Below are 26,254 nucleotides of genomic sequence, written 5' to 3'. Positions count from 1 at the left end.
GGGGCATGGTTGAATTAGGCATTTGGGCGAAATGTTGATACCGCGGCTCCTCTTCCGGGCTCCACCGACGATTCCCTCTGCGCATGCCGTGGCTCCAAACTGACGTTTTTGCGTAACATGTCAGGGCTCATTGTCGGACATTTTACGTTTAGTTCATTACAATGGAAGGAAGCAGGGTTGTGGCGTCCATCTTTTTTTACAGTCTTTGCCATGGTCACACACACCTTTTGTTCCATTGACTTCCATTCATACGCAAGCTAATGCAGAAGACGGGCAACACAAGTTAATGCAAAAAAAATATTTTGGTGCGGTCCAAAGTTCAAGCTTCGTGAACACTGACCTGCAAATTCATATCACGAAAAGACATGTGATCAGTAGATGATCTATACATCACAGTGTGACCTTTTAATGTTGAGGAAAAAATTTAAATAAATAAATCCCACAATCCTGTTTTGTACGATAATATAAAGAACAACAATTACAACAAAGCACATCTGAATCCATAATGTGTAAATAGTAAATAAATAACATAGCACATGATTTCATATCCGGTTGCTGCCCATGTATGCGGGGGGCTGTGTAGAAAATTTGCATGTCGAATGTCCCGTGTGAATGTGGCATTGAAGTGGTCATATGACGTTGCTAAAAAGGACATTATTTTGTGTATTTTGTGTAATTCAATGTGTTATGCAGTTATTATGCACATTATTTTTCACATACCATACTTTAATGTTGCTCATCTATGCCCCGCATTTCTGAAATGCGTCATTCTGAGAAGCATGGAGTGCTCTGATTATCCAGCTATCCAAGTTTTATTTTGTGCCACCATACTTACTCGTGTAACTACTCATGTAACAGTCTTTAAATAGAGAAAACATGGAAGTGTTTGCTGGCTTCTAAATTCATCCTTGTTTGGATCCTAATGAATGAATGGTGCTATACTAAATGCTAACACATTCACTATGTTCTGTACAAAGGTTAAATGCACACATTGAATAAAGATAGGTATGTATTAATTGAGGTAAAAACAGAGTAAAATATTGAAAAATTTAAAAAGTGGTGTTTTCCTTTAATCTAATTAAAATCAGCTAAATTGAGAATTCTGTTCAGAACCACATGTGTTACTTTAAGTGTCGTCTCTTTCTCACAGGAAGCTGATAGACCTTCTTTGTTTGAACTGTTGCTTTTCATTGTGAGTAAGCAAAGGCAAATATATTGTCTAGAGTTGTTTTTTCACTTCCTGAGGTTCACTTCCTTGCCCTTTTCAGTTTTTTATTTGCTTTTAATTTCCTAGTGGTAAAAACGTGTGCTTATCTCTAGAAAATAAAGTCTTGAATAAAGTTCATGGGAAGGTCAAGAGTTTCTTATTATGGCTTGAATTGCTGCAATCACAACAAAGTAATTAAGGTGCGCTCTGATGAACCATGCTAGGGAGTTGAGGTCAGGGAGTGTATTTTCAAAGTATAATTCTAACTATGGCCTGCCTGGACTCCACTACCCTTGCATCCTGAGAATAATTGATATTGAAAATTGTCTTGAATTCTTTGTACACCTATTAGGAACTAGGGGGCCTGTCCTTTGTTTTAAGCTGATCCTAAACTTCAAAGCCTTCCCTAGAGTCCAGGCTAGATTAAAAAATTTGGCATATTAAATAAACCTTTCCATTGTCAGCTCCTCTTGATTGATGTTTGCTCATCCAGCTTTAAACCTTGACCGTGATTGGTGAACTGCAGATCATTTTCATAAACGCGACTGAATGAGAACATCCTTCAAGGATTTATCGGGTAGCACATTTTGTTAATCAATGTTTATTATGTGTTCTCACTCCTTCATCAGAAATTCTGCCAGCTCTTTCTTTCTCTGTAAAAATTTGATTGCAATTCAGAGTCGAAATATTTGAAGATGTTCTGCCTCAGCACTTCAATAAATTAATAAAGTTCCTAACTTTAATTAATATTATAAAAGAATTACACTTCTTAATCGTTTTTATGAATTACGAAACTTTTACTTGCAGTTATTTAAATAAATCAGTAAGTAAATCAGTTGCCCATATAGCTAGATAGACGAATAGTGTTATTAGCAACTTATCCTTAGAGAGTGCTATGTTTGCATGCACTCATTAACTTGCTACACGGGCTCATTGGAATTATGTACAGCACCTCTGCCTACATTTCTTATTATTTCTACACAACCTATAATACGTTTCTCCTGGTACATAATGCTGCATCTTTTGGTGTCCACTAGTTCATGCTTGGGTGACTGTGGTGGTTACATTTTCTCAATTTAAGTATTTTTTATAATATTTTTAAATGTGTTACCAATGGAAGAAATTAGGAGTTTGGGTTCCAAAACACGCTAAATGACATAAAAAAAATTTTACTGCCAAAATCAGTATTGTATCAGGTCAGTATTAAAAAGTAAATTTGTAATTTTACGCCAAATCCAATATCTGTCATATTATTCTGTCATCTTTTCTCCCTTTTTTCCAAACCGCAACAAACGCCAGTCGTCCCTTCTCTGCAGGATGCAATAAATCCACTCAACAAATTACCGCACACCATTTCACACATTGTAAACAATAATGGTGGTGCTTTGAATACACTGAATCATAGTTTTCCTCATCTACTTTGTACTTCGTGATCAACAAACAAACAAAAACAAAACAATAATTTTGATGGCATTGATAAACCTGTGGCGGGGAAGAAACGTAACCCATAAACCCATTGACCCCAGCGGATCTTATGAAAAACTTTCCATTAGTTTACTCGAAGTCAACAAAAATCGAGCAGGTCCAAAACATTTTACAGCTGATCGCTGTTAAAAAAATTCAGCGACGACGTCCCAAGGATGACAGCGGCAATGACAGTGTTCTTAATATGACAAAGTAAGTGTTTTGATTAATGCCATTTAATGTTTATTTTTTTAATCAGTGTATACCACTAGTCACCTAAATGAATATAACATGGCAAAGATGAATGCACATTTATATATTGATTTAATACATTAGCTTTTTGAAAAAAAAAAAAAAAACTTTTATTGCATTTTGCGGAAAACATTATCAGTTTTTATAATACATTTTTGAAAATCAAAATATGAATTAGAATTTTAAATTTTATTATAACCTAAAGATGCTATGTGAAAGTTTGTAACAGAAAATAGTGGTTTTCATCTTGTCACCTTCTTGCTATAGAAAACAAATTTTTACCCAAATTATAAAAAATAGATTTATTGCGTTATGGAACCAAACTTTTAAAACTTTTTTTTACTTAAAAGTACGAAAATTTAAGTTGGGAAAACCTTTTTTTTTTAAGTGTCACCAATTGAAGTAATATTTTAAGTATACTTTACAAAGTGTTCTTAACAAAGACAAACATGTTTTAATTTGTGTATTTGTCTGCTTTAAGTCCGGCATCAACACGAACAGAAACTAAACGTGTTTTTGCAGGGCTACAGTGAGTGATTTTTCAGAAGGTTGGAAAAAGTAGGGGTCAATTTTCTACGCCTCTGTGCTTTGTATAGAAATTATTAAAAGAAGAGAACCAAGGCTTATGTTGTTTGTGTAGGCTGTTCTCCAAAGCTATGCACATAATATGTAAGGTTAATCCATAATGTCTCGTGGATTTTATCCGGTGGCTGAAAAGCTGCCGTGTATGAGCGTAACAGAAAGTTAATATAGTATGTCCCTAAACAACTAGGATATAGATGATAGAGGTATACAGTAGATTAATAGTGTGTCTGGATGTTAACACTGAAGCCTTTGGCTCTGCTCCACCAACACATGCCCATTATTTACATTTTTAGCATTGCTAATGTTCCTGGTTCCTGTTTCCCTGGGCACCTGACTACTGTTCTGTATCTCTAGGTTTTTGCTCAGAGCAAAATATACAGGATGCTGTCTTTCAATGTTACACCTTGAGTTATCCAGCTCTGCTATCTATCTATCATCGATCTATCGATCATTTTTGATGCAACCAATAGCAGTCATTTCGCCATCTAGGTTGGAATTTTTATCTAATTTATTATACAACATACCTAAAAGGTTTTTATAGTTTAGTATTAGCCATACAATCATTAAACTATATGCTGATATTTTTGTGGTTCTTTTTATAGGGTTCGTCCAAGTAGGCGTTCTCATATTTAGAAATGCTCTTTGAAACAAGCCTGCAGTATTGATGTAGCCCTGGTCCTTAAATACAGCAGAAGACATGTGAGATATACTGTATAAGTGCTAGCTGTTTTCTTTATGAAGTCACAAATATCTGGCCAGCAGTATCACATTTGCCTTTAAAATATAGGCCAATCCATGATGACTTTACTACGGTCATTACTGACCAGACTTCTGGCTCCCAGAGATCAATGAGAGGAATGTTGTCCATGTGCTGCTTTAAGCTAGAGGGCATAAGTTCAGTGTTTCTGATATGCTGTGCGTACAGTATGCACAATACATGTCTGTTCGTGAACTGTTACTACTGTAGCTATGTAAATATCATATTGTTTTCAGAATTCACCTTATTCAAGTAGTATGTTCTTCCATACTGTACAGTATATGCAGTTTCAACAAAGTTAAAATAGAATACATATTTTCTGCTATGGCGCCAGGGTCAGCTGTTTTTCTGATGCTTTCAAAGCCAGCACTAAAATAATCTGTTCTCCGGATAGTAATAGGAGTATCATAGGGTTTGCTAAATATGGATGGGACAATATTATATTTAACAGAGCACCTGTTTTAGCCATCCAAAAGGTGTAGATATAAGCAAAATTGTTTGCGCTTTTAAGAATTATACGTCAATTAATCACCAGACCAAATAGAAATTGAAAATGTTATGTTAAAGGAATATTCGATTTTCTTAAAAGAAAAATCCAGATAATTTACTCACCACCATGTCATCCAAAATGCTGATGTCTTTCTTTGTTCAGTCGAGAAGAAATTATGTTTTTTGAGGAAAACATTGCAGGATTTTTCTCATTTTAATGGACTTTAATGGACACCAACACTTAACACTTAACTCAACACGTAACAGTTTTTTTCAACGGAGTTTCAAAGGACTATAAATGATCCCAAACGAGGCATAGGGGTCTTATCTAGCGAAACGAATTTCGTTTTTGACAAGAAAAATAACAAATATACACTTTTAAACCACAATTTCTCATCTAGATCCCGTCCTGAAAGCGTCAGCGTGACCCCACGCAATACGTCATCACGTCAAGAGGTCACAGAGGATGAATGCGAAACTCCGCTCCAGTGTTTACAAGTGTGTTGGAAGAGGACCGTTCCGACGTTGTTGTATGTCAACTGATACAAATTAATGTCTTTGTGTCAGTTTATTGTTTACAATGGTCCGCAAATGTGCGTTTTATATATGTAACACGTGACCTCCCTACGTCACTACGCATTTACGTTAGGTCGCGCTGGACCGGATCTAGATGAGGAATTGTGGTGTAAAAGTGTATATTTGTTATTTTTCTTGTAAAAAATTATATTCGTTTCGCTAGATAACACCCTTATGCCTCGTTTGGGATCATTTATAGTCCTTTGAAACTCCGTTGAAAAAAAATGTTAAGTGTTAAGTGTTGGTGTCCATTAAAGTCCATTAAAATGAGAAAAATCCTGCAACGTTTTCCCCAAAAAACATAATTTCTTCTCGCCTAAACAAAGAAAGACATCAACATTTTGGATGGCATGGTGGTAAGTAAATTATCTGGATTTTTCTTTTAAGAAAATTGACTATTCCTTTAATATGAGACAGCAATATGTTTTTAGTTGGAACTGGGTATAGGTGGTAACCTTTTAAAGCCATAGAGGGACAGCACTGATTGAAAAAAGGTACGTTCAGCTCGGACAATTAAAACTCAGATCTGGCTTTGAAAAAAAATTAATTTGTTAAACCATCTCAGACTTGTAAACTTTAGTAACAGCTCCATAGAGGGCAGTAAGCTATAAATCATACTGGGCATACCCTGAGTCAATCTGTTCTTCCATTTCCAAACCGACAATCTCATTGAAACCAAACACCTCTGTGTCCATGAGGCTCAGTACCTGCAGGTTAATACACTGTAACAGGAAGGAAATTACTGTGTCATTCAGTGCCAGTCAAGGCTCGTCTAGGCCATGATTACCCGTTTGGCCTTTTCTCCCGGAGTTACAGTATGTGGGAATGCAGGAAAACTTGCTTTACTTCTTTCTCCATGCTTAAATGTTTATGGTGGTGGTTTATTATTACCTTTGTTATACTACTAGCTTTTGATGCTTGGGTTTGAACTGATTTTTCATATACTGTACTGCATGAAGACCTATGGTTGTATTTTTATATAAGGGATTGGAGAAAAATGAAAGCAAATGTACTTAATCATCCTTTGAACTTAATGGAAACTCTTTTAACTAAAGTTCATTCATCCATGAAATGTTTAATAATTATAGTTGCATACATGAATTCATCAAGACTAAAGGCCACAGCTGTGGTGTGACACGTACCCATAACACTGCCAGTGCAAATAAATTTCCCCCATTAAGACTGCCATGCTGCGGGATGCTTGTACAATCAGGTTGGTCTATGTTCAGCATCCACAAACACAGCGTGACGTTAAAAGAAATGGTTTCACAATAATATTAGACCTGCAGGGAGAGGCGTAGTGAGAAAGAAAATGACTACTATGGAATAATATAGCAGAAAAATCACTGGGTCTTTCTCAATACCTACTCAGTTATTTATGAAATCTTGCTAGCTTAACTCCACAGATGGCACTAATTCTACGTATACTTCTTGTGCTTCTGAAGTTCATAAGCCTTGGATAAAAGCTTTGTACTATACATACAAAAAAAGGCTTAAAGTGTGCTGTATCTTTTACACATATTTTAAGGTATATAACTATTTTGACCTGGGAATATGCACCAGCATTTGTCCATGCACTTACACATTTACAGTTTAATTTTATTTATGTGTGGTTTAAAGTATTGATTTAAATAAATCTGTGAAAAAGATAAATGTCACAAACCAAAGTAAGCATAAAGTAATGCATAAAATAAACGGCAAAATTGAAACTCGTGTAACATTATCAGGTAATGCAGACATGAGAAGAGAAACAGAATACAGAATAGCTTTTGACAGATTTCCCGCCGGCTTTTTGTATGACGAGACGATGTATGTCACTGACAGTGTCACTGCCTGCGAGAAACCTGACAAATCTCCAAATTTAATGTAAATGCAGCTTTCTGTGTAGCCGGCTTGTTGATTTGCATGTAAATGAAAACAAAATAAATATGCTTATTTTGTGCATGTAAACACACTTGCTCACACATTCTCAATTTTGATCAGCATGCAACAATCTTAGTGTTTTCACAAACGGTTCTGAGTTGAGCCATGTTTCCTGCACTTCATCAGATGGTTGTGTCGGTAACTGCTGTGTGAATGATCTTGTGCCTCTCAGATTCTCCTTCTCACATCCAGTAAGAGAGAGGTGAAATTGCTTGCCACATGCAGTGACGGAACTGGGCAATGGCAAGATGAAGTTCAATGATAATGTTTGGATTCATTGGTTGGTGAATTGCGGTACAGTCCCATAAATGTTTGTCTCATTGTAATGCCCTGAGCAAAACATCCCAACATCGCTCAAAAAGAATTGCTTGCACCATCCCTAACCTTGAACTTTCATCATTGTGGTCAGTGCAGCGGCAAATGAAAGAATTTCAGATGTTGTTATATTTTCCAATATATACAAAATAAGTGTGTTTTTAACAAGCATTGTCAATGTGTTGCAAGAAACAGGGTGCTTCTTTTTGTGAGTATCCCAATTCAGTTGCATTAGTATGGATGGGAGATGCAGAACGTTTTTTTGCACAAAACCCAAAGGCTTAAGTTCTAGGAGCATTACTGATTAACAATTTATTACTGGCAGTGGAAAACGTCGTATTTCAGCAAAGAGTAAGTGAGTAATTGTAAAAAATCTCATGGATGGTCGTCGTGTTTAGTTCTCCAAGTCTATTTTGAGAAATATTGATTGATTGATTTGATATTTACTTCACATTTCTAAAAAGAGAGGAGTAATATTTATTCAGTTTTTAGTCCAAACACAGTGATATTAGCCACTGTTGTTGCAATACAGACATTTACACTAGTCTGTTCATTCATACGTAAAGCCTAAGGGCGCCCTCGTGCAGAGACAGTCCAGAATTGACATGCACAAACAAGAGGTTGGGTCAGTTGCATAGCCACCCTGCTGCTAAAAAAAATGTTTAGGCGCAAAAAAACAAGAAGGCAATAAACTCGATTGGGATTATATATGGTTTATATGTGTTCTTCTAGTCATTTTTGGTATTTTTATAACTAATACAGTATATTTATTATGATGCAACGCTTATCAACATAACTTAGCACTGTGTAGAATGCCCTAAAAAAGTTATGTTGTTTTTTCATTTTGCCGTCCAAAGCCACATCAGCTCACATATGGTTATTTAAAACACTCGACTTTTGTTTTAAAGTGAATTTGTAGCAAAACCATGGTATTGATCCATCTATTTCTCCTGTTTTTTGATAGTGTGATGAGCTAGCATGCTAGTTAGGATAACATGCACTTGCAAACATACCGGTGTGTTATAGATAAGAAAAATAGGTTTTAAAAATAATTTCTAATTGTTTATTAAATTGTTTATTTTTGTAATAAAGGCATTTGACACCAAGTCAAAGAAGGTGAAGTAAGACATTTAATCAAAGAAAAGAGGGATTCAAACACTGTGAATAGATCATTTAATAACAAAGAATGATAATTAGACGCCATATCCGGTCTGAAGAGGTGTGAATGTTTAATGATTTTATTAAATTGAACAAATCAAAAGAAGGAACAGACCCCCTGCTTTAAAAAAAAAACCCTTTCATCCTACCTTTATTTGTTCTTTTTAAATACCACATTTTTAGCAAAAAGCTGAGATAATTGCATTTTTGATGACTTTTGACAGAGATCAGTTTCAGAGCCATTATCAAAGCGTACAAGGAGTTTGAACTGTTTGGCCTTAAGGGCGATTTATAGTCGTGCGTAGGTCCTACGGCGTAGGCTATCCGTAGCCTGTGCGTAGCTCTGCGTAGCCTGACGCGCACCTCACAAAATTTCTAACAGCGCGTCGGCTCTACGCGGACCGCAAGCTCTGTGATTGGTCCACCAGAACCCCTCCCGTCAGGTAAAAAAACTGCGTCATAGGTATTTCCGTTTGAGACGGTGAAAACAAAGATGAGCCAAGTTGAGGAGTGATTTAACTCAAACTGCAACATAAGTCGCTGTTTATTTACTTCTAGTGCTGGGCGATTTGGCCTAAAAATAAAATCTCCGATTTTATTTTTTTTAATTCGACTTCCGATTTTTTCCGATTTTTCCCCTCCACTTATTAAGAAAAGCAATAAGTACAAACGGCAGACAACTTAAAGTTGTCCTCTCATATGCGGTGCCTTTTGCAAATTCCGCTACAGTTAGCTGTTTTTTAGCAGTTTGTCGGTCGCTGGGGTTTTGTTCGTCACGGAGAGACTGGCATTTTTCATATTCGGCTGGATGTCTCTGTTTCAGGTGTTGGAATAGGTTTGTGGTGCTGCTGCCTTTGACTGCGATGGGCTTTAGGCAAATGTTGCAGCGCGGGGTCTCTTGCTCCACGTCTGTCGCAGCAAACACATACCAGTTTCAAACAACAGATGATTTTATTTCCTTTCTTTGGAACAAACTTCTCACTCTCGCCAGTAGCCATGTTGTCGCTTGCTGTTGCCGTTTCGTGTGTTTGTGCTATGATGATGATGTTGTCGCTTGCTGATGATGTTTCACGTGTGCTATGATGTTGTTGATGTTGCTATAATAACGCTACGGAAGCCCTGGGCAGCCAAAAATGCGCCATTACAAAAAAATCGAATTACTTATTTTTTAAATCGCCCACAACAAAAAATTCGAATTAATTCATTAAATCGATTTTTCGCCCAGGCCTATTTACTTCCATCATTGCTGTCTTCTCAAATTATACACAACAAGTTGCTATTTCGTCTTCGTTTGTGGGTTAACTTGCTTAGCTTCTTCTTCTGTGACGACTTCTGCTGCTACTGTGGTTACACGCGTGATTACTGCCAACCAGCGGTTTCGCGTGTGTTTGCACGTCGACGCGGACGGCGACGCACAAGTATAAATGAAAACCGACGCGGAACCTACGCCGTCGCTGCTACGCCGTAGAACCTACGCACGACTATAAATCGCCCTTTAGCGGTTGCTTCTTTATAAGTTGGGTAAGAGCGACATCTGGTAGATAATTGCGGAAATACGGATTGCAGGAAAAACTCGTTGTTGGCAGGAAAGCATTTTCTCTTACTCTAGGTAACTTGTCAAGTGCGGGGAAAGAGTTAAAAGAACCTTTGACTGAAAGGTTTCTTATGGAACCGAAAATGGTTCTTTTCATCGTTATAAGGCACCTTTTTTTAACAGTGCGGACCTTTTTTCCTATAAAATGTCTAGTATACTATACTGGTCCTTGCAGTGACAGGCTTATTGCCTTTGTCCTCAAAGTTTGACATCTATTTGTCCCCAGCTGTCTGGCCCCTCGCAGACCTCTTTGAGTGTTGTCCGAGAGTTTGTGTCATTGCTTTTAGCTCTTCCTCACAGTCAGTGTGCGTCTGTCCAGCTTCATTTGATAGACTCCCGCTGGCCTCTAATGCTCTGGGCAATTTGTAATCCATTCATCCTCATTTCATAGGCTTTACCCACAGGTACACAGTCAGTGGCAAAGCTTAATCTAATAAAAAGTGAATGTTTGAGTTAGGCCTGCGAAGTATTGAGGGGAAACTGACATTGCGATGTTAAGTTTTTCTGTGATTATGAGAAACGGTGGATGACTTAATCAGATGACATGAAAAGCTGTTTCTCTCTGTTGTTTAATTAAAGCAATTTTCATGGTGTAACACTGACAAAGGCATCCAAAAAAGTTTTCCTTTTGAAATAACTATTGAAGAGGGGCACATTGCAGTGTTGATGCTGAAACGATATATTGTGCAGTCCTAGTTTATTACGGATGTGGGAACTCTGCATTTTTAGTGTGTTGCAATATTTTTATGCAATACTGTATTGATGTTATTGTTTTAAGAATGAATGTTTTTGTTTCATTTGAATCTACTGTATTTTGTTGAAGAATTAACAGCCATTCAGAACAACATGTGAGGAAATTAAATTGCTTTATGTAAGTGCATATTTACGTTTGACAACAGAATTACAACCTAAACACAGAATTAATAAAAATAAATATACAATTGAGAAAAGCATTGAAGTCTAGTAAAGATGAAAGAGATAAAAAGATTGACTATAAAGCAAACAAAGAATCACAATTTTGTCATATAACAGTATAATATCGCAAGGTCCCTTCTGATTTCAACCCTTGTCAACTAAGTTGAAATATAGGCAGCATTGTTGTTTGTAACTAATAAAAATGGGTTAGGTTTGGCTTTTGTGAAAGTTTAATAAGTGTATCGTAACATTTTAAGAAATAAAATAGACATATTCATATTTGTCTCTATAAAGCATGAAGTGACAGTAACCAACATCAGAAAATATGGATTGCTATATATGGCATATGGAGCGCAAAAATGTAATTTTGCAGAGAAGTAAATCGATGCCTGATGTTTTTTGTGTATCATGAGATTCCTCAACAAACACTGTTCACCTCAGTCTGAAAATGCATTGCAGTCAATAGTCATGGAGGAGCAATGGCTCCCAACAGAGAGTTTCAAGTGTTTTCATTTTACAAATTTCACACACTGTGCAGTTCCATCATGAACCCATAAGGGATTTCTGGAGTGCTGATCTTGTCAAATTTGGTTAAATTTAGCATAATGATGAATGCAGAGAAACAAAGACAAAGTGAAATTCCTCATACCAGCCATTAAAAGGGATTAGCACGAAATTGAATTTTTTGGCATAACGATGAACCCAAGAACAATGCAAACAAGATTTAAACCTGAAACCATAGAGAAGAATTCTGAAGGAAACTTAAGCTATTTTTGAAATAGCAGTCAAATGCACCACTATGGTACATGGTATTAGTAAAACTAGCTGAATTACATGATGCATAGAATATCCTTAGTGTACCATGCAGTACATAAATGTTAACCATTAACAAGTTTAACATTGTGTGCATTCCTGAGTGTCAGAAAATGTTTTGTTTTGTTACTTCTAGCAACTTTACACGTTTAAAGGGATAGTTCGGCCAAAAATGATATTAAACCCATGATTTACTCACCCCCAAGCTGTCCGAGTAGCATATGTCCATCGTTTTTCAGACAAACACATTTTCGGATATTTTAGAAAATGTTTTAGATCTTTCAGTTGATTAAATGTAATGTTACGGGGTCCACGACCTTCAAGTCCAAAAAAAGTGCGTCCATCCTTCACAAAATAAATCCAAACGGCTCCAGGATGATAAATAAAGGTCTTCTGAGGGTAATCCGCGCGGTGTTGTTGTAGAAATATCCATATTTAAAACTTTATTAACGTAAATAACTACCTACCGGTAGCGCCGCCATCTTAGACTCCTCTGTATTCAGGAGAGAGTATTAGCGTAGTGTATTCACTTTTCTTAGTGACGTATGAAAAATTCGGCAGAGTAGCCTCCGTAGGCTGCGTAAGCTCTCATCCTGAATGCGGACGCGACTAAGATGGCGGCGCTATACCGGAAGGTAGTTATTTACGTTAATAAAGTTTTAAATATGGATATTTCTACAACAACACCTCGCGGATTACCCTCAGAAGACCTTTGTTTATCATCCTGGAGCCGTTTGGATTTAATTTGTGAAGGATGGACGCACTTTTTTGGGACTTGAAGGTTGTGGACCCCGTAACATTACATTTAATCAACTGAAAGATCTCAAACATTTTCTAAAATATCCGATAATGTGTTTGTCTGAAAAACGATGGACATATGCAACTCGGACACCTTGGGGGTGAGTAAATCATAGGTTTAATATAATTTTTGGCCGAACTATCCCTTTAACAAAGCTTGGCTTTGAACAGGATTTCCACCAAATGATTTTCCATAAATAATTTAATATTACTTCCTCAAGAATTTCACGGTCGGATCATTGGGATCCAAGAAACATTCTTTGTTTACACATGTAGTAAGACTTATGTGAGTGTGTACAGGTAAATGGCCAAGGTAGATTTTGGTGTGCTGTTCATCTTCTGAGGTTTTTAGCATTAATATTTAAACGGTTGCATTGTGTACTGACATAACTCGATTTTTTTTAAGCTTTGTTCAGTTTTGTACCCTGAGCAACAATAAGATTTTAAACATGTCAAAGCACTTGCCTTTTTCATCTCTTTTTCATTAGAGATAACAAGCTGTAGACAGAACGGTTGAATTATTGAGTAATCCATCTGTGATGGTCATTGTGTTTGGCCACATGAAGTCTGAAGAAGTTTATCTCAGAATGTTTGATGATTTTCCAGTTCTTATTTTCGTCTTCACGTTCATTACTTTGTTGTCCTTTTAAATCTTTTAGCACTCACTACACTAATACACACACCAACCATGTCATTGGCTACGTTACATTATTCAACTGCCCTCAAACTGGAAGAAGCTTTCTGAAGTAATGTACACTAGCATATTTTTTGATTGTGATCAATGAAAATGTCCTTGATGTTTTCACTGCTCGCTGTCTCTACAACTGTTGGCTTCATCACCTTTAAAGCATTGGATCAAATATTGAAGGGGCTTTTCAGCATTCTGAATAGCTTTTGAAAGCGCTTTTACATTCTTGCATCTGGGCAGTTTGATATTTTGCGTACTGGGCAGTGATATTATTTCCCTTCATCTATGACTAATATATTACAGTTCATATAAGTGATAGTTATTAGTTAAATTATTAAAATAATTAACTCTGAGGACTGAAAGGTTTCCAAGTCGTTTACAAAGGAAAGGTGTGAAGTTTTCAGATTATGAGTGGCACAACGTAATTCTTTTCAGGTGCAGTAAAGCTATCATTTAATGGTTTCTTTTCATCTTAGAGCTGAGCTACATGTCTCGACAGCGTTTGTTTTGCAATGACAATTTCGGTCTTCATGAGAATTTCAGGTGCACCAAAAACATTATTTACGCAGTGTGATGGAAATGTGGGATGATTCACATTTTCTTTTATTTATAAGACACATAGCTCACTTGGAAGAGAGTAATTATCATATTTGCCTTTTAATAGCAGTCTTATGTAAAATTGTGCAAGCTATAAAAAATAACAAAGATAAAATTCACAAGTGCATTAGAATAATAGTTTTATATATATATATATATATAAAAGGATGAAGAACGAGAACACGCCGTATAGGTCCATAATTCCTTATCAACATTCCGATGATATTTTCCCCTCCTTCAGTTTTCCTAAACAAGATGTGGCTATTTAAGCATATTTGTGTAGTGACAAATAGATTTAGATGTCCTTCCTGTCAACCTTTTATTCTCACCGCATGTGTTGAAAGAAATTTGCATATAATCATCATGCTTGGCTGACATCTGAAAAAGTTGTGTAGAAGGCAATTCAAGAACAGTTACTGAATATATTTAAATGCATTGAACCTTGGATTTATTTAAAGTAACAAGTAACAGAGCTGTCTCGGTGTATTATCCTTCTCTAAAATATGCTGCCAGATGTCCCTTACGCATTTTACATCATGCTGTTAGTAAACCTTACTGAAAGAAGTCTGATCTTAGCTGGTCTACCTGCATGTTCAGGCTGGTTAGGCTGAGCATTAGCCTGTAGTGTGTATGTCTAGCTCCTGTTGTGTGTATGGCTCCTTTTTCAATCCATGATATTGATTTGTGACATTTGTGTCATATTGGGGTGAACTTGGGCAAGGCTTGCACAGTCTGGCCAGTTTTTAAACCACAGCACAACAACAACAACATATTGCAATTTTTCTAAAACTCCTTACTCATCCCACATGGCTAATATCCTTCACATTATCGTTCTAGGATGTGCTTACTCAAGACTTATTCTGTTAATGGGCAGGCAGGATCTTTTATACCATATGTTAAGTTGCTTTGGTTGTAACTGGCAATGAGCCACTGCTTTAGTGGACTAAATAGGCTGGGGACATGATTTAGCACATGCGCTAATTGAATTAGCCCGTGGAGTGGTTCGGTTCTGGCTGATCTCTCACTGCTAAAATTAGGACTAGCTTTATTTGGACTTCTGCTTGCTTGGCAACTGGTCTGTAGCGTATAGACCATAAAACAGAGAAATGCATGCATATAACTCCCATTCCAACGTGACCTTGAGGTTTCTCAGCTTTTAATGTAATGGGTTTTTCAGGTACTTCATTTAGCTCTGGTTAAATACCCACTACTGGTTATTTAGTCACATGATGTTTGAGAATGACACAGGAACAGAAGAAAACTGTTCTCTAGCCTATAGTTTTGAACTATCCACCGTGCTCAAGAGACAATTTGTCTGAGGTTAATAGTGTGTATCTGAACTTTTCCTCAGAGACCCACTAAAGATGTCACATTAGTTTCTCAGCAAATTCATCAGAGAAAGTTCTAAAATCATAGAGTGCGAATTCCACGTGACTACGTTCAGTTTAATTCAGTACATTTTTATTTTTTAAATCAAATTAATTTAAATGAAAAGTAACTTGAATTACTTGCAAGTTAAAAAATAAAAATGTAAATAATAATGTGTGTACATTTATAAAGGAATGCATTACTTCAGAAAAGTAATATTATTATCTACTGCACAATACTTGTAATGCGTTACCTCCAAGGGTTACCCTGTAAACAAAGCAGCCATGTGTGCTTATAAACAGTGCTTGGTCAGGCATTATACTGAGATAAGATGAAAAGAAAATGCAATTGAGACTTTTCTGAAAGCACTTCTCTTAAGATGCGCATTCATATAACAGCTTTGTGTCCCTAAATTGGCAGAAATCATACACAAAATCGCCCAGTTCCGATTTATGGCCGGTCATTCGGTGCATCCCTAATTAAAAGGTTTAAAATAGAAGTTTTAAATCACAAATAACTCATACCTATGCAGGGTTTCCTGCAGAAAATTTGTTAGTTAAGGTGGTAGGGTTGTGTAGGTGGGCGGGCCGGGGGCATGGCAATCAAAGGGGCGGGGCGTACGCGTCATGATGAAAATATTTTATTTAAAACACTCAAATAAAACTCAATTTTGAAGAAACTATGACAGAAAATGAACACATACTATAGATTATTAATGAATTAAATGTTTTATCAACAGGCTAGTTATCCTCCAGACAGTGACGGACCATGTCTTTCTCTCATTTCGGCCATGTGGCGTTTGGTGGAATTTTTTTTTTGGATGACCTAGTTAAGGTGGTAGGGTATCCCAGCTTAGGTGGGCCGCCCGAACTGAAAAGTGCGGCGGGAAACCCTGCTATGTATATGGTTTTATAAGACAGACATCACACGGAGACCATTTAAAGATACAATTTGTAGAATCCGCCACTAGAGGGCATATGATTAAAACAGTAAAAATGATGTAGATCAATGACGCTCTGAAGAAGCGTGGAATGATGGGATTTGTTGTCTTTAACTCAAACGCTGATGGCCATCAATAAGACGGGATGTGTTGCTTGCTACAAAATGTTACCAATTTTGCTTGAAAAATGTAACACACTTTTACTTTTAAATGAAATGAAAAATGAAATGAATAGTGATTAAAAATTCAGTACTAAATCAGCTTTGCTTACTCATTAAACACACCATGCAACAGTAATTTTACTAAACATGAAGCAAAACTTTTGGTGGTAGCAGACCAAATAAGCCAAAACACATTGTTCCAACTTAGATGTTTTAGTTTAGTTTGATTAGATTACTATATAAATTATGAAATTTAAGAAAGTAACAGATGTTTTGTGAGCCATACTCCACGGAAGACAACAAATTATGATTAAGAAAACTGTTGTTACTAGTTCACATAGATGCATTCAAGCCTCTCATTACGTATTTAAAAAAAACCTCATGACAAAACTAGAAACAAACAACAGCTTGCGGTGTCTCGAAGAAATTATCATGTTAAACAGAGGTGTGTGTTGAGTGTGTGATTATCTGCGTATGCATGACGTATAAAAATGCATCTCATTCAATGAGATTTGTGCAGAGCTAATTGTTGTATAATCCAGTTTATTACCATATTTATCCACATAAGTGCAACGTTCAATTTACATTTACAGTTTCGTTAGGTGTCAAACATCAAAGGGAAGTTTTTTCATAAAATGCTGGCGACCGATATTGTACCGAACACTCAGGGCTTCTGGATACACATGGACTATTTGCTGTCCTCAGATCTATCCAAGCTGGCCATCCGAGTTACACCGGGGCCATTGGCCATTAAGACATCTGTGCCGCGTGTCACTTCACAGGAGAGGTGGTGCGCTGAAATGTGCAACCCATCAACACTTGCTCAAAATGTCAGTTTGACATGAAGGCTCATCGGGATAGCTGTCATGGGTGTGTGATTTATAATACATCTGCTTCTGAATTTATGATCAGTAAGAGAAAATCTAAGTTTTGTGTACATATATCTGAGAACTGACATAAACCTTAAATTTTCTGGCATGGCTCACTTCTTAGTGCCTTTAACTGATTTTGCTTAGTGTGAAAATTAGACAGCTGTGGCTCATAAGCACTAGTGCCTTTTAAATACAGTAGTGCTTATATACATATGCTTTCCTGTTATCCTGACACCCCAATACACCTACCTGTAATAAAAAAATAGCCACAAACTGTGTTTAATAACAATGGGATATGTAGTTCCTATCATCATATCAATGCAAGACTGCTTCACTTATAGTTTCATTGAAGTTAGTGGCTCTGTTTCTATCTTTAGCACAGACACCTATCTGGCTCTGTTTTTATCTCCTTCTAAAACTGATTGCTTTTGGTCTCACAGTGTTCCCTTAATCTATCCAAAAGCCTTTTTTTAAAGCATGACTTTGCAGACACCCATTTTGAAGACTAGCCACAACTCCAGCAAGGTACTCTGTTTGTTTGGGTCTGGGTGGATTAGCGTAGAGTGCATTAACGTAAAGAAGTCTCCTCTGTTTAGCCTGTTATCTGTTCATCTTAAAAACCCTTTCGAAGCAGTAGGTACCCTAGGCAAGACTGTTAATACATCTTATACCAAAGCTATTTTTCACTGGCTTATCTGTTATCATTTCATTTGTTGTAGGGAATAATGAAATCGGGCTACTGTATATGTAAGACCCCCCTACGGTGGAGACTCTTCAACACAGTGCTGTTTAGAATAAAATTGCTATAAGCTTATACAAATGGCTTGTCAAAACAAATTCAAAAAGTCTTTCGAAAAACATTGCTTGTGATATTTGGTTGTCGAGTTTGTCCTTGGCCTCGGTAGGGTTCTCTCCTTGCGCGCTAAGCTCTCTACCTGTTTTCATTTTGTCACACTCCAAGCGTAAAATTGTCAAGCCTCTGCCTTTTAGTGCTGTGTCATTTCCATTGCATGCTTCATAAACTGAGAGATGAAAGTGTTTGGCATGGTTGGATTTATGTTTTTGTACCGAATTTTTTGTTACAGAACGATACATCGTGGAAACCAGACACCTGTCAGGACTGTAGCTGCTACAACGATATTGTCATTTGCAGACCAACCCGCTGTCGAAATCCACAGTGTGACTTTCAAAGGGTAAGACTGCGGTCTTTGCTCATACCTGAGTCATTACAACAGGTTAATAACATTGTCTGGATGGATGGAGAAATGAATTGATAGCTTAATGCACCGAATGGATGGGTGGGAGGATGGACGAGTGTGATGAATGAGTAAATGATGGACGTTGTTATCCTGCTTCATCTCATCTCAATTCCAAGATGCAGTAGCCTGAGACAAAAAGAAAGCTACAGCGCATGGCATAAGAGTCGCTTTAATATTGTTGACCCTGGGTATGGGTAATTGCTTTATTTGTTGAGAAGAACATTACTGGGAGGCATATTGCACATATTTTGTATAGATTTTTAATTACCTTTCTCCCTGTCTTTTTTTATTGGCTAGAAAATAAATTGTCAATGTAGCTGTGCAGCTGGGCCCAATGCATTTGGTGAACAACCAATACAATTTCTTTTTAATGATGATGTATATTTTGTTCTTCCATGCTTTGTTTTTTTTTTACAAAAATCCTGTTAACTCTTTCACCGCCAGCGTTTTTTTAAAAAGTTGCCAGCCAGCGCCAGCGTTTTTCATGATTTTCACCAAAGTTTAATGCCTTCCAGAAAATGTTCTTCTTTAAACACAGACCCTCTGCTTTCAAACAAAAAAAACTGTTTCATCCTACCTTCAGTGGTTCTTTTGTAATCAGCTTTTGTATATGGGTAGGTTTCTGCAAAAACACCACATTGCAAAAAGCAGAGATAATTCCATTTTTGTGACAGACTTTTCGTAGAGATCCCATTTAGAGCGATCTTTAAAACAGACACGGACACGCAGCCGCTTGCCATAGGGCAATACTTCCGGGTTTAAAAAGTTGCGGAAGGGCGCCACCTGGCTGATAATAGCGGTATTGCGGAAAGACGGAAAATCTCGTCATTGGCGGGGAAGCGTTTTCTACTAATTGACGAGATATCTCGTCAAAGGCGGTGAAAGAGTTAATGGGGTAACACTAATAACTTTCTCAAGGTATTAGAGAAAAAAACAATCATCTAATAATAATAATAATAATAATAACAAATAAAATTTATAAAATTATATTTTATTGCATTTGGAGACCAATTCACCTAAAATTAAATGAAAACAGTACAATAATGGGTTATGCCATGCAGCGTTGGGTCCATATCACTGCAAAAACAGTTAACTACATTACATTAATAAGTTAAATATTTTGTTTTTGGTATGTTTGATATTTATTCTGCTATGTCATGTTTATGACAAGTAATGATGTATTGATTTATGTCAAGTTGTCATAACAAAGACATCTCAAACAATGCCATCTTTCCATTAAAAATGACAAAATTGAACAAATGACCCTTAATGACAGTTGTCATAAACATGCATAAAATCTTCTTCATGTTCATGACACATGTCATGTTGTGATTATGAAGGTGTCTTATGAACACCTCTTCAAGTCAAGTGTTACCGGTTTGGTCAAAAACCAAAAGTGATATTGAGTAAACATAGGCTAAAATGAACAATAAGACATCAACAGCTATAGATAAAATAAAGATTATATATTTTTGTGGGGGCACTGGGGGGGGCAATAGATCAGGGACAGGGGTTCTAATTTATAAGAATTTTATCATATTTTAGATTACCTCTCATGCAGATGTCATTTGGGGACTTGAATGCATTTCTCTGAATGTTTTCTCAGGGTGAACGCTTGAGAATCCCACCCAACAAGTGTTGTCCTGAATGTTTTGCGCAGTTGTCTGGTATCTGCCACCATGAGGGAGTGGCTTATGGGGTAAGTGCTTCTCATTCTGCAGTGAAAACACTTAAAGGCCTCATCCTGTCTGTTGGCAGATTTTGACACTTGTAGTCGAGTAGCCAACGTGCTGATTGCTTGGGTTTCTGCACAATGGCGTTTTTGTTTGTGTCCCACTCTTCCTTGATGGAGCCAGCTTCATTCGTATCCCAATCATTCCTGCTTGAGAGCCACTAAGAGTTTTCTGTTTAAGATTCCTGCAGTGTAACTGCCAAGTCAAGTGGCATTGGCATGATTCGTTTGCACAGATTTAAAGATAATGCAGGATAGGTTTCAAGAAATCAGCTGAATCGCTTCCCGTGCTGATGTGTTCTGAAGAGGTCGCTATCATGGATTATATGAACACCACGCTTTAACCATGTCTTGATCTACTGTTCTTTCTCTTAGCATGACAGTCAGTGGAGCACTTCCAAATGTTCGGTGTGCACATGCTCTCACGGGAAGGCGGCCTGTGGACCACGTGCTTGTGCTCCCCTCAGCTGTGGGAAAGACCAGAGTCCCTTCATCCCAGATGGTGAATGCTGCCCTATATGCGCACAGAAAGGAGGTGCGCTAAGACTTCATCTATGTGCTTAATGGAAGACTATGTTATTTATTATTGCTGCAGTGGCTGTCTGGGATATTGCTTTCTGATTGTCTGATTACAGAATCTGTTTACATAAATCACCAACTGTACATTTTGAATGTGCTTGTCTGTTAAAAATGGCATTTTCAAAGATTTAAAGGGGACATTTCACAAGACTTTTTTAAGATGTCAAATAAGTCTTTAGTGTCCCCAGAGTGCGTATGTGAAGTTTTAGCTCAAAATACCATATAGGTAATTTATTATAACATGTTAAAATTGCCAGTTTCCTTTAAAAGTTCTTTAAAAGTTTCCTTTTAAATGCAAATGAGCTGATCTCTGCACTAAATGGCAATGCCGTGGTTGGATGGTGCAGTATTATCCCCTTTTGACATCACAAGGGGAGCCAAATTCCAATGACCTATTTTTTAACATGCTTGCAGAGAATGGTTTACCAAAACTAAGTTACTGGGTTTTACACATTTTCTAGGTTGATAGAAGCACTGGGGACCCAATTATAACACTTAAATATGGAAAACGTCAGGTTTTCGTGATATGTCCCCTTTAGGAGTACACTAACGTATATATGACTTCAAAGCTAGTAGCTAGAAATGGACTAAAACTATAAAACTGCTAATTTGATTTCATGCTGTTTTTAACTTGTGAAATTAGTAGTAGCCTTTAAATTGTCTGTTTGCCTCAGATCCAGCTTTTTGTTGTATGTTGTGCATCCCAAGAGCTTTTCTCTGCTTTATTCTCTGTCTAGACCAATACTTACAGAGTTTCATATAAAGAATGGCAATTAATGGTCTTCTCTCTCTGTGTCTATCTCTCTCACACACACTTGTATAGTCTCTTGCTCATGGGAAGGGAGTGAGTACAGAGATGGTGTTGAATGGACCCCCAGCCCCTGTACAAAGTGTCGATGCAGAAACGGTCAAACTGAATGTCTGGTTGCAGAGTGTCAGCCTGTTACATGCAAAGCGGTCAGTAGCATCCCTTAACTGTCGGTTGTGCTTTGTTCACACGCTCTTTCAGGATGAATGTGACAGTGACTCAACTGGTAGAGCATTGTGCTGGCGCCCCCAAGGTCATAGGTCCAATTCCCGAGCATTGAACATGCTCATAAAATATATAGCTTGCTTTTGAATGCAAGTTGCTTTGAATTAAAGTGTCTGCTGAATGCAAAAAATGTCTAGTGAATGAATGAATAAAAATGTTTTAAATTCTAACTGTTAATGCAAACCACACTGCAGCACTTTTACTAACATGCCTAGATGTGTATAAAGAACAGCTGGTTAGTTGCCACATCATCTCTAACTTTAAAACTGAACTAGTGGGAAAGTAAAAAAAAACAAAAAACATATCCTCTATGTTGTTGTTTCTGTGTGGATGTGTTTATTCTGTGTGGTTTTGTTTGCAGAATGAGAACCTGGTTGTCCAGCCAGGACACTGCTGTCCTGTATGTGAGCCGAACTTCTGCGTGGAGGCTGGGAATGAATATAAGGTAAGAAAGTGAATTATGCACATCTATATATAAAGAATGAGGTGCAGGGCTGTATAATGGAAGACCTGTTCATAAAAAGAAAGGGCAGTGTAAGAGTAAGTGTAGTAAATGGGGAATACAGTGCGTTCATCATTCATGCTGTAGCAGATGGATTGAGGATCAAGGTGTCTTTGGAGAGTTTAGTTTGTGTATGTGTGTGTGTGTGTGTGTGTGTGTGTGTGTGTGTGTGTGTGTGATGTGCTTGTCAGGACTGCCTTCAACCCGCTCTACTCTTTTCTCTTCATCTCATATTATTTTTTCATCTCTGTTCTTTTTTCTGTTGTTCACATACAGACACATCATTTTATCACATTGGCTATCATTCTGTTCTCTCTCTCGCTCTCTCTGTTTCGCACCCTCTCTCTCTCTCTCTCTCTCTCTAATAATATATAATTTCAAAATGAAAGAAATATCAATACAACCATTAAAACTCAAACTAAAGAGTAGAAACCAACAAATAAAGTTACAAAAACTTAAGTTACAGTGAATAAGTCACACATTTAACATGCCAGTAATAAAGATTAGTGATGGACTGGCACACTGACTGGCTTTCTCACGCAGTTGTGTAAATATTCGGATTAGTGATAGACTTAATTATGATTTTCAGTGGTTAACTCTTAAATTATTATATTTGATCCAACTTGCGGACAGCTTGTGCCACCTCTTTTGCTTTAAAAAAAAAACTAGTGTCAGGATTTACTGAAGACATGCAGTGAAATATTTGCACTGGAAAGGCCCCATAAAGTCACAAGCGTCTGTAAAGTCTTAGCTCAGCATGTGCCATTTAGTGCTGCTTGTCTCTTTAAGTGCTTTCAGCAATAACATCTCACTCAGCAGAATCCTGCTGCTTTTGTAAAAGCAAAGAAATGAAGACATTCACCAGATTCATTATCTTCTCTTGTTTACTTTACTGTAATACTTGCTGAATTCGTCATGTACAGTATTTCACATTATGAATTATGTACATTATGTCATTGAAAAACTGGTTGGGAATTGCCTTTGTGGCTTTTATGATTAGTTAGTGGTCACATAACACGCAGTGTTTCTGCTAATCTCATGTTAATCTTGAGTACCTACAGAGTAGTATATTGCATCCTTTTTATGTCCAAAGAGTCTTTACTTCTGTAAGATTTATAAAAGACAGACCAGCTACTGCTACTTTTCCGGAAAAACCCAAGCCCCTGAAGGATTGCCACGGGGGGAGCGAGTCACGAGCAGGCGACGCACACAAAACATTATCACACTATATCTGGATAACTTATGATTCCCTACATGTTCATGTTGTTTACATTATCTTCACTACGAATGCAGTTTTACTTACCGCCTGCGACTCATGACCTGGTTGGGACCGCCCCATGTTAACAAAATCCAGCTTAAAAAATGACTTTCTTACTTAGTATTTTTGTATTGTTTTCTACGGAGCCCTAAGGGGACATTGAGCAAAAATTAAATAAAGTTTAGTTTCATGTGCTCACACGAAACTTTTATGTGCTCACGCGAAAACCTTCATGTTCAGAATTGTTTTTTAAAGTTTAGTTTCGCGTGCTCACGTGAAGCTATCGCGCAAGCACTTGAAACTATCGCGTGCTCACCTGAAACTATCGCGTCTGCACGTGAAAGTGAAAGTTTCACGTGCGCGCGTGATAGTTTCACGCGAGCACGCGAAACTAAACGTAAAAAAAAATTCTGCACATGAAGGTTTTGCGTGAGCACATGAAAGTTTCACGTGAGCACATGAAACTAAACTTTAGATTTGTTTTTACTCCAATGTCACTTTAGGGGTTCGGTAGTTTTCAGTAGAAATATCTAAAAATCCTTAAATCAAGATGCCATTTCTTGATGAGCAAAATGACCTTAGAAAATAAGTTTAGTTTTTAGACAAAAAAATACATAACATTTAAGCGATGTGTGCTTTAAAAAAGCAACAAAAAAAAAACTGCCTATAGGGTAGTAAATTTTTTGGATTTTTTTTCTTGAATTACCTAAAAATCCTAGACTTATTTTACTAGGTAATTTTGCTCATTAGGAAAGTACATCTTAAATTAGGAAATTTTTCGATTTTGTACTGGAAACAAGACAAAAAACTAAGTAAGAAAGTATTTTTTTTTTTGCAGTGGACCTCCGCTGCTACCCCGTATAAACAAACGATATCCATTGTTTCCATAATGCTGGGTTCATTGGGTAGCTGAACAAGCTTAAATTTCCCTCACAAACAAAAACACACTTCTCTGGTGACGTTGATTTCGTGTCAGCTCGTGGTTGGTGTGTGGAAGTTGGTATATACGTCCTGCACTACAATTTACATATGAATCTTTTATGTTCGAAAAACTACTGTACGAACCCTGGCGAAGTGCATTCAGAACAGAAATACACTTTGCCTATGTTTAGCCTTAGCTTAATTAGGAAATATAACTAGTTTTAACAAACATGCCTACTAAAAACATTAATTTTGAGGCAAAACAAAGGGCACTGATGTATTTTAAATTATGTCCTTGCAAGTTGTTTTCAGTTTGTACAGCTCTTACATTTATTTTGGTCTAGGACTAGTCTAATCCCTGTCCGGGAAACCGCTCCTTAAACTGTGTTAATAACTCAGAATGCATGAAATAGCATTACCCCCCCCCCCCCCCCCAAAAAAAAAACACCCTGTTTAATATTTAGTTTTGATAAGGATCCGTTATCCACTCATAAAATGTTCCTGTATCACAATTTTTTGTTATTTCATGCTGCTTTGTGATTATAATAAATTAATCGTTTTTGTGTGTTTTAGCATGGTGAACAGTGGAAGAAGGGCAGCTGTACCACATGTGTGTGTGATGGAGGTCGATCTCGCTGTCACACAGAGAAGTGCTCTCCTCTCAGCTGTGACAAAGTCAGTGAAAGTCTATTACACTCAAAACTTCATATCAGTTACTCCATACTGTTATCTCCATGTCACTGAGATCACAATAAAGGGAAAAGCTGGTGTATTTAACAATGTAATGCCTTTTGATTCTTATGTATTTCTTACTGTATGCCTGAGAGAGATCGCTTAGTACTTCATCATCAAAGATCATCTGCGTGTGTATTACGCACATCTCTGTAGCTCAGGCGTATGTGCAGTCCTCATTGAGTCTTTTGCTTTAATACAATATTCATGATCTTATATAACTGTAGAACAAACAGAGATTTCATTTTATGACTCACCTTATCGTAAAGTGAGCTTTAATATCAAATGTTTGGTCAAAACTTTCTATTTGTTTTGTTCTATAAGATTTACAGATGTGTTCATTAATAGCAGACATACGCTTTTTAATGTTAACTTACAATCGATCTCTCATGGAAACCAGACCAAAATTATCTTGCACAGACCCAAATTATCTTGACATAATTAAAAGCATGAGTCCTTTTATACACCCTTCCTAATGCATTAAAACAAGTTTGACATTTGTATAATGCATGCAAACATGTGTTGTCCTATAGGGTCAGATGAAGATCAAGCGAGTCGGCCAATGCTGTGAAGAGTGTGTCACATCTAAAGACAGCTGTCGCTATGAGGGCATCATCCGTTACCATGGCGACATGTGGAACAGCACCGGTTGCGAGTTCTGCATGTGTGAACGGGGTCAGGTTCTGTGCCAGCGGGTTGAGTGTGCCAAAACCGAGTGCCCACGGGTATGTGCCCACATTTTTATTGGAAACATACTTTGATGCAA

The 26,254-nt window shown here is 37.2% G+C and overlaps 1 protein-coding gene across 1 annotated transcript in view; it reads left to right on the top strand.

Moving 5' to 3' along the window:
- Positions 1-26,254, top strand: part of fras1 (Fraser extracellular matrix complex subunit 1) — a 148,403-nt gene that overhangs the window by 23,241 nt on the left and 98,908 nt on the right. Inside the window, exons 3-9 of the mRNA XM_065267216.2 lie at positions 18,558-18,665; positions 20,338-20,430; positions 20,839-20,998; positions 21,866-21,999; positions 22,437-22,520; positions 25,330-25,431; positions 26,022-26,213. Coding sequence (XP_065123288.2) covers positions 18,558-18,665; positions 20,338-20,430; positions 20,839-20,998; positions 21,866-21,999; positions 22,437-22,520; positions 25,330-25,431; positions 26,022-26,213 — 873 coding nt within the window. The remainder of the gene's footprint in view (positions 1-18,557; positions 18,666-20,337; positions 20,431-20,838; positions 20,999-21,865; positions 22,000-22,436; positions 22,521-25,329; positions 25,432-26,021; positions 26,214-26,254) is intronic.

The sequence above is a fragment of the Paramisgurnus dabryanus genome, chromosome 5 (genome assembly GCF_030506205.2).
Source record: "Paramisgurnus dabryanus chromosome 5, PD_genome_1.1, whole genome shotgun sequence".
Taxonomy (NCBI): Eukaryota; Metazoa; Chordata; class Actinopteri; order Cypriniformes; family Cobitidae; genus Paramisgurnus; species Paramisgurnus dabryanus.
The sequence above is the reverse complement of the archived record's forward strand: the minus strand, read 5'-3'. Positions and strand labels throughout refer to the sequence as shown.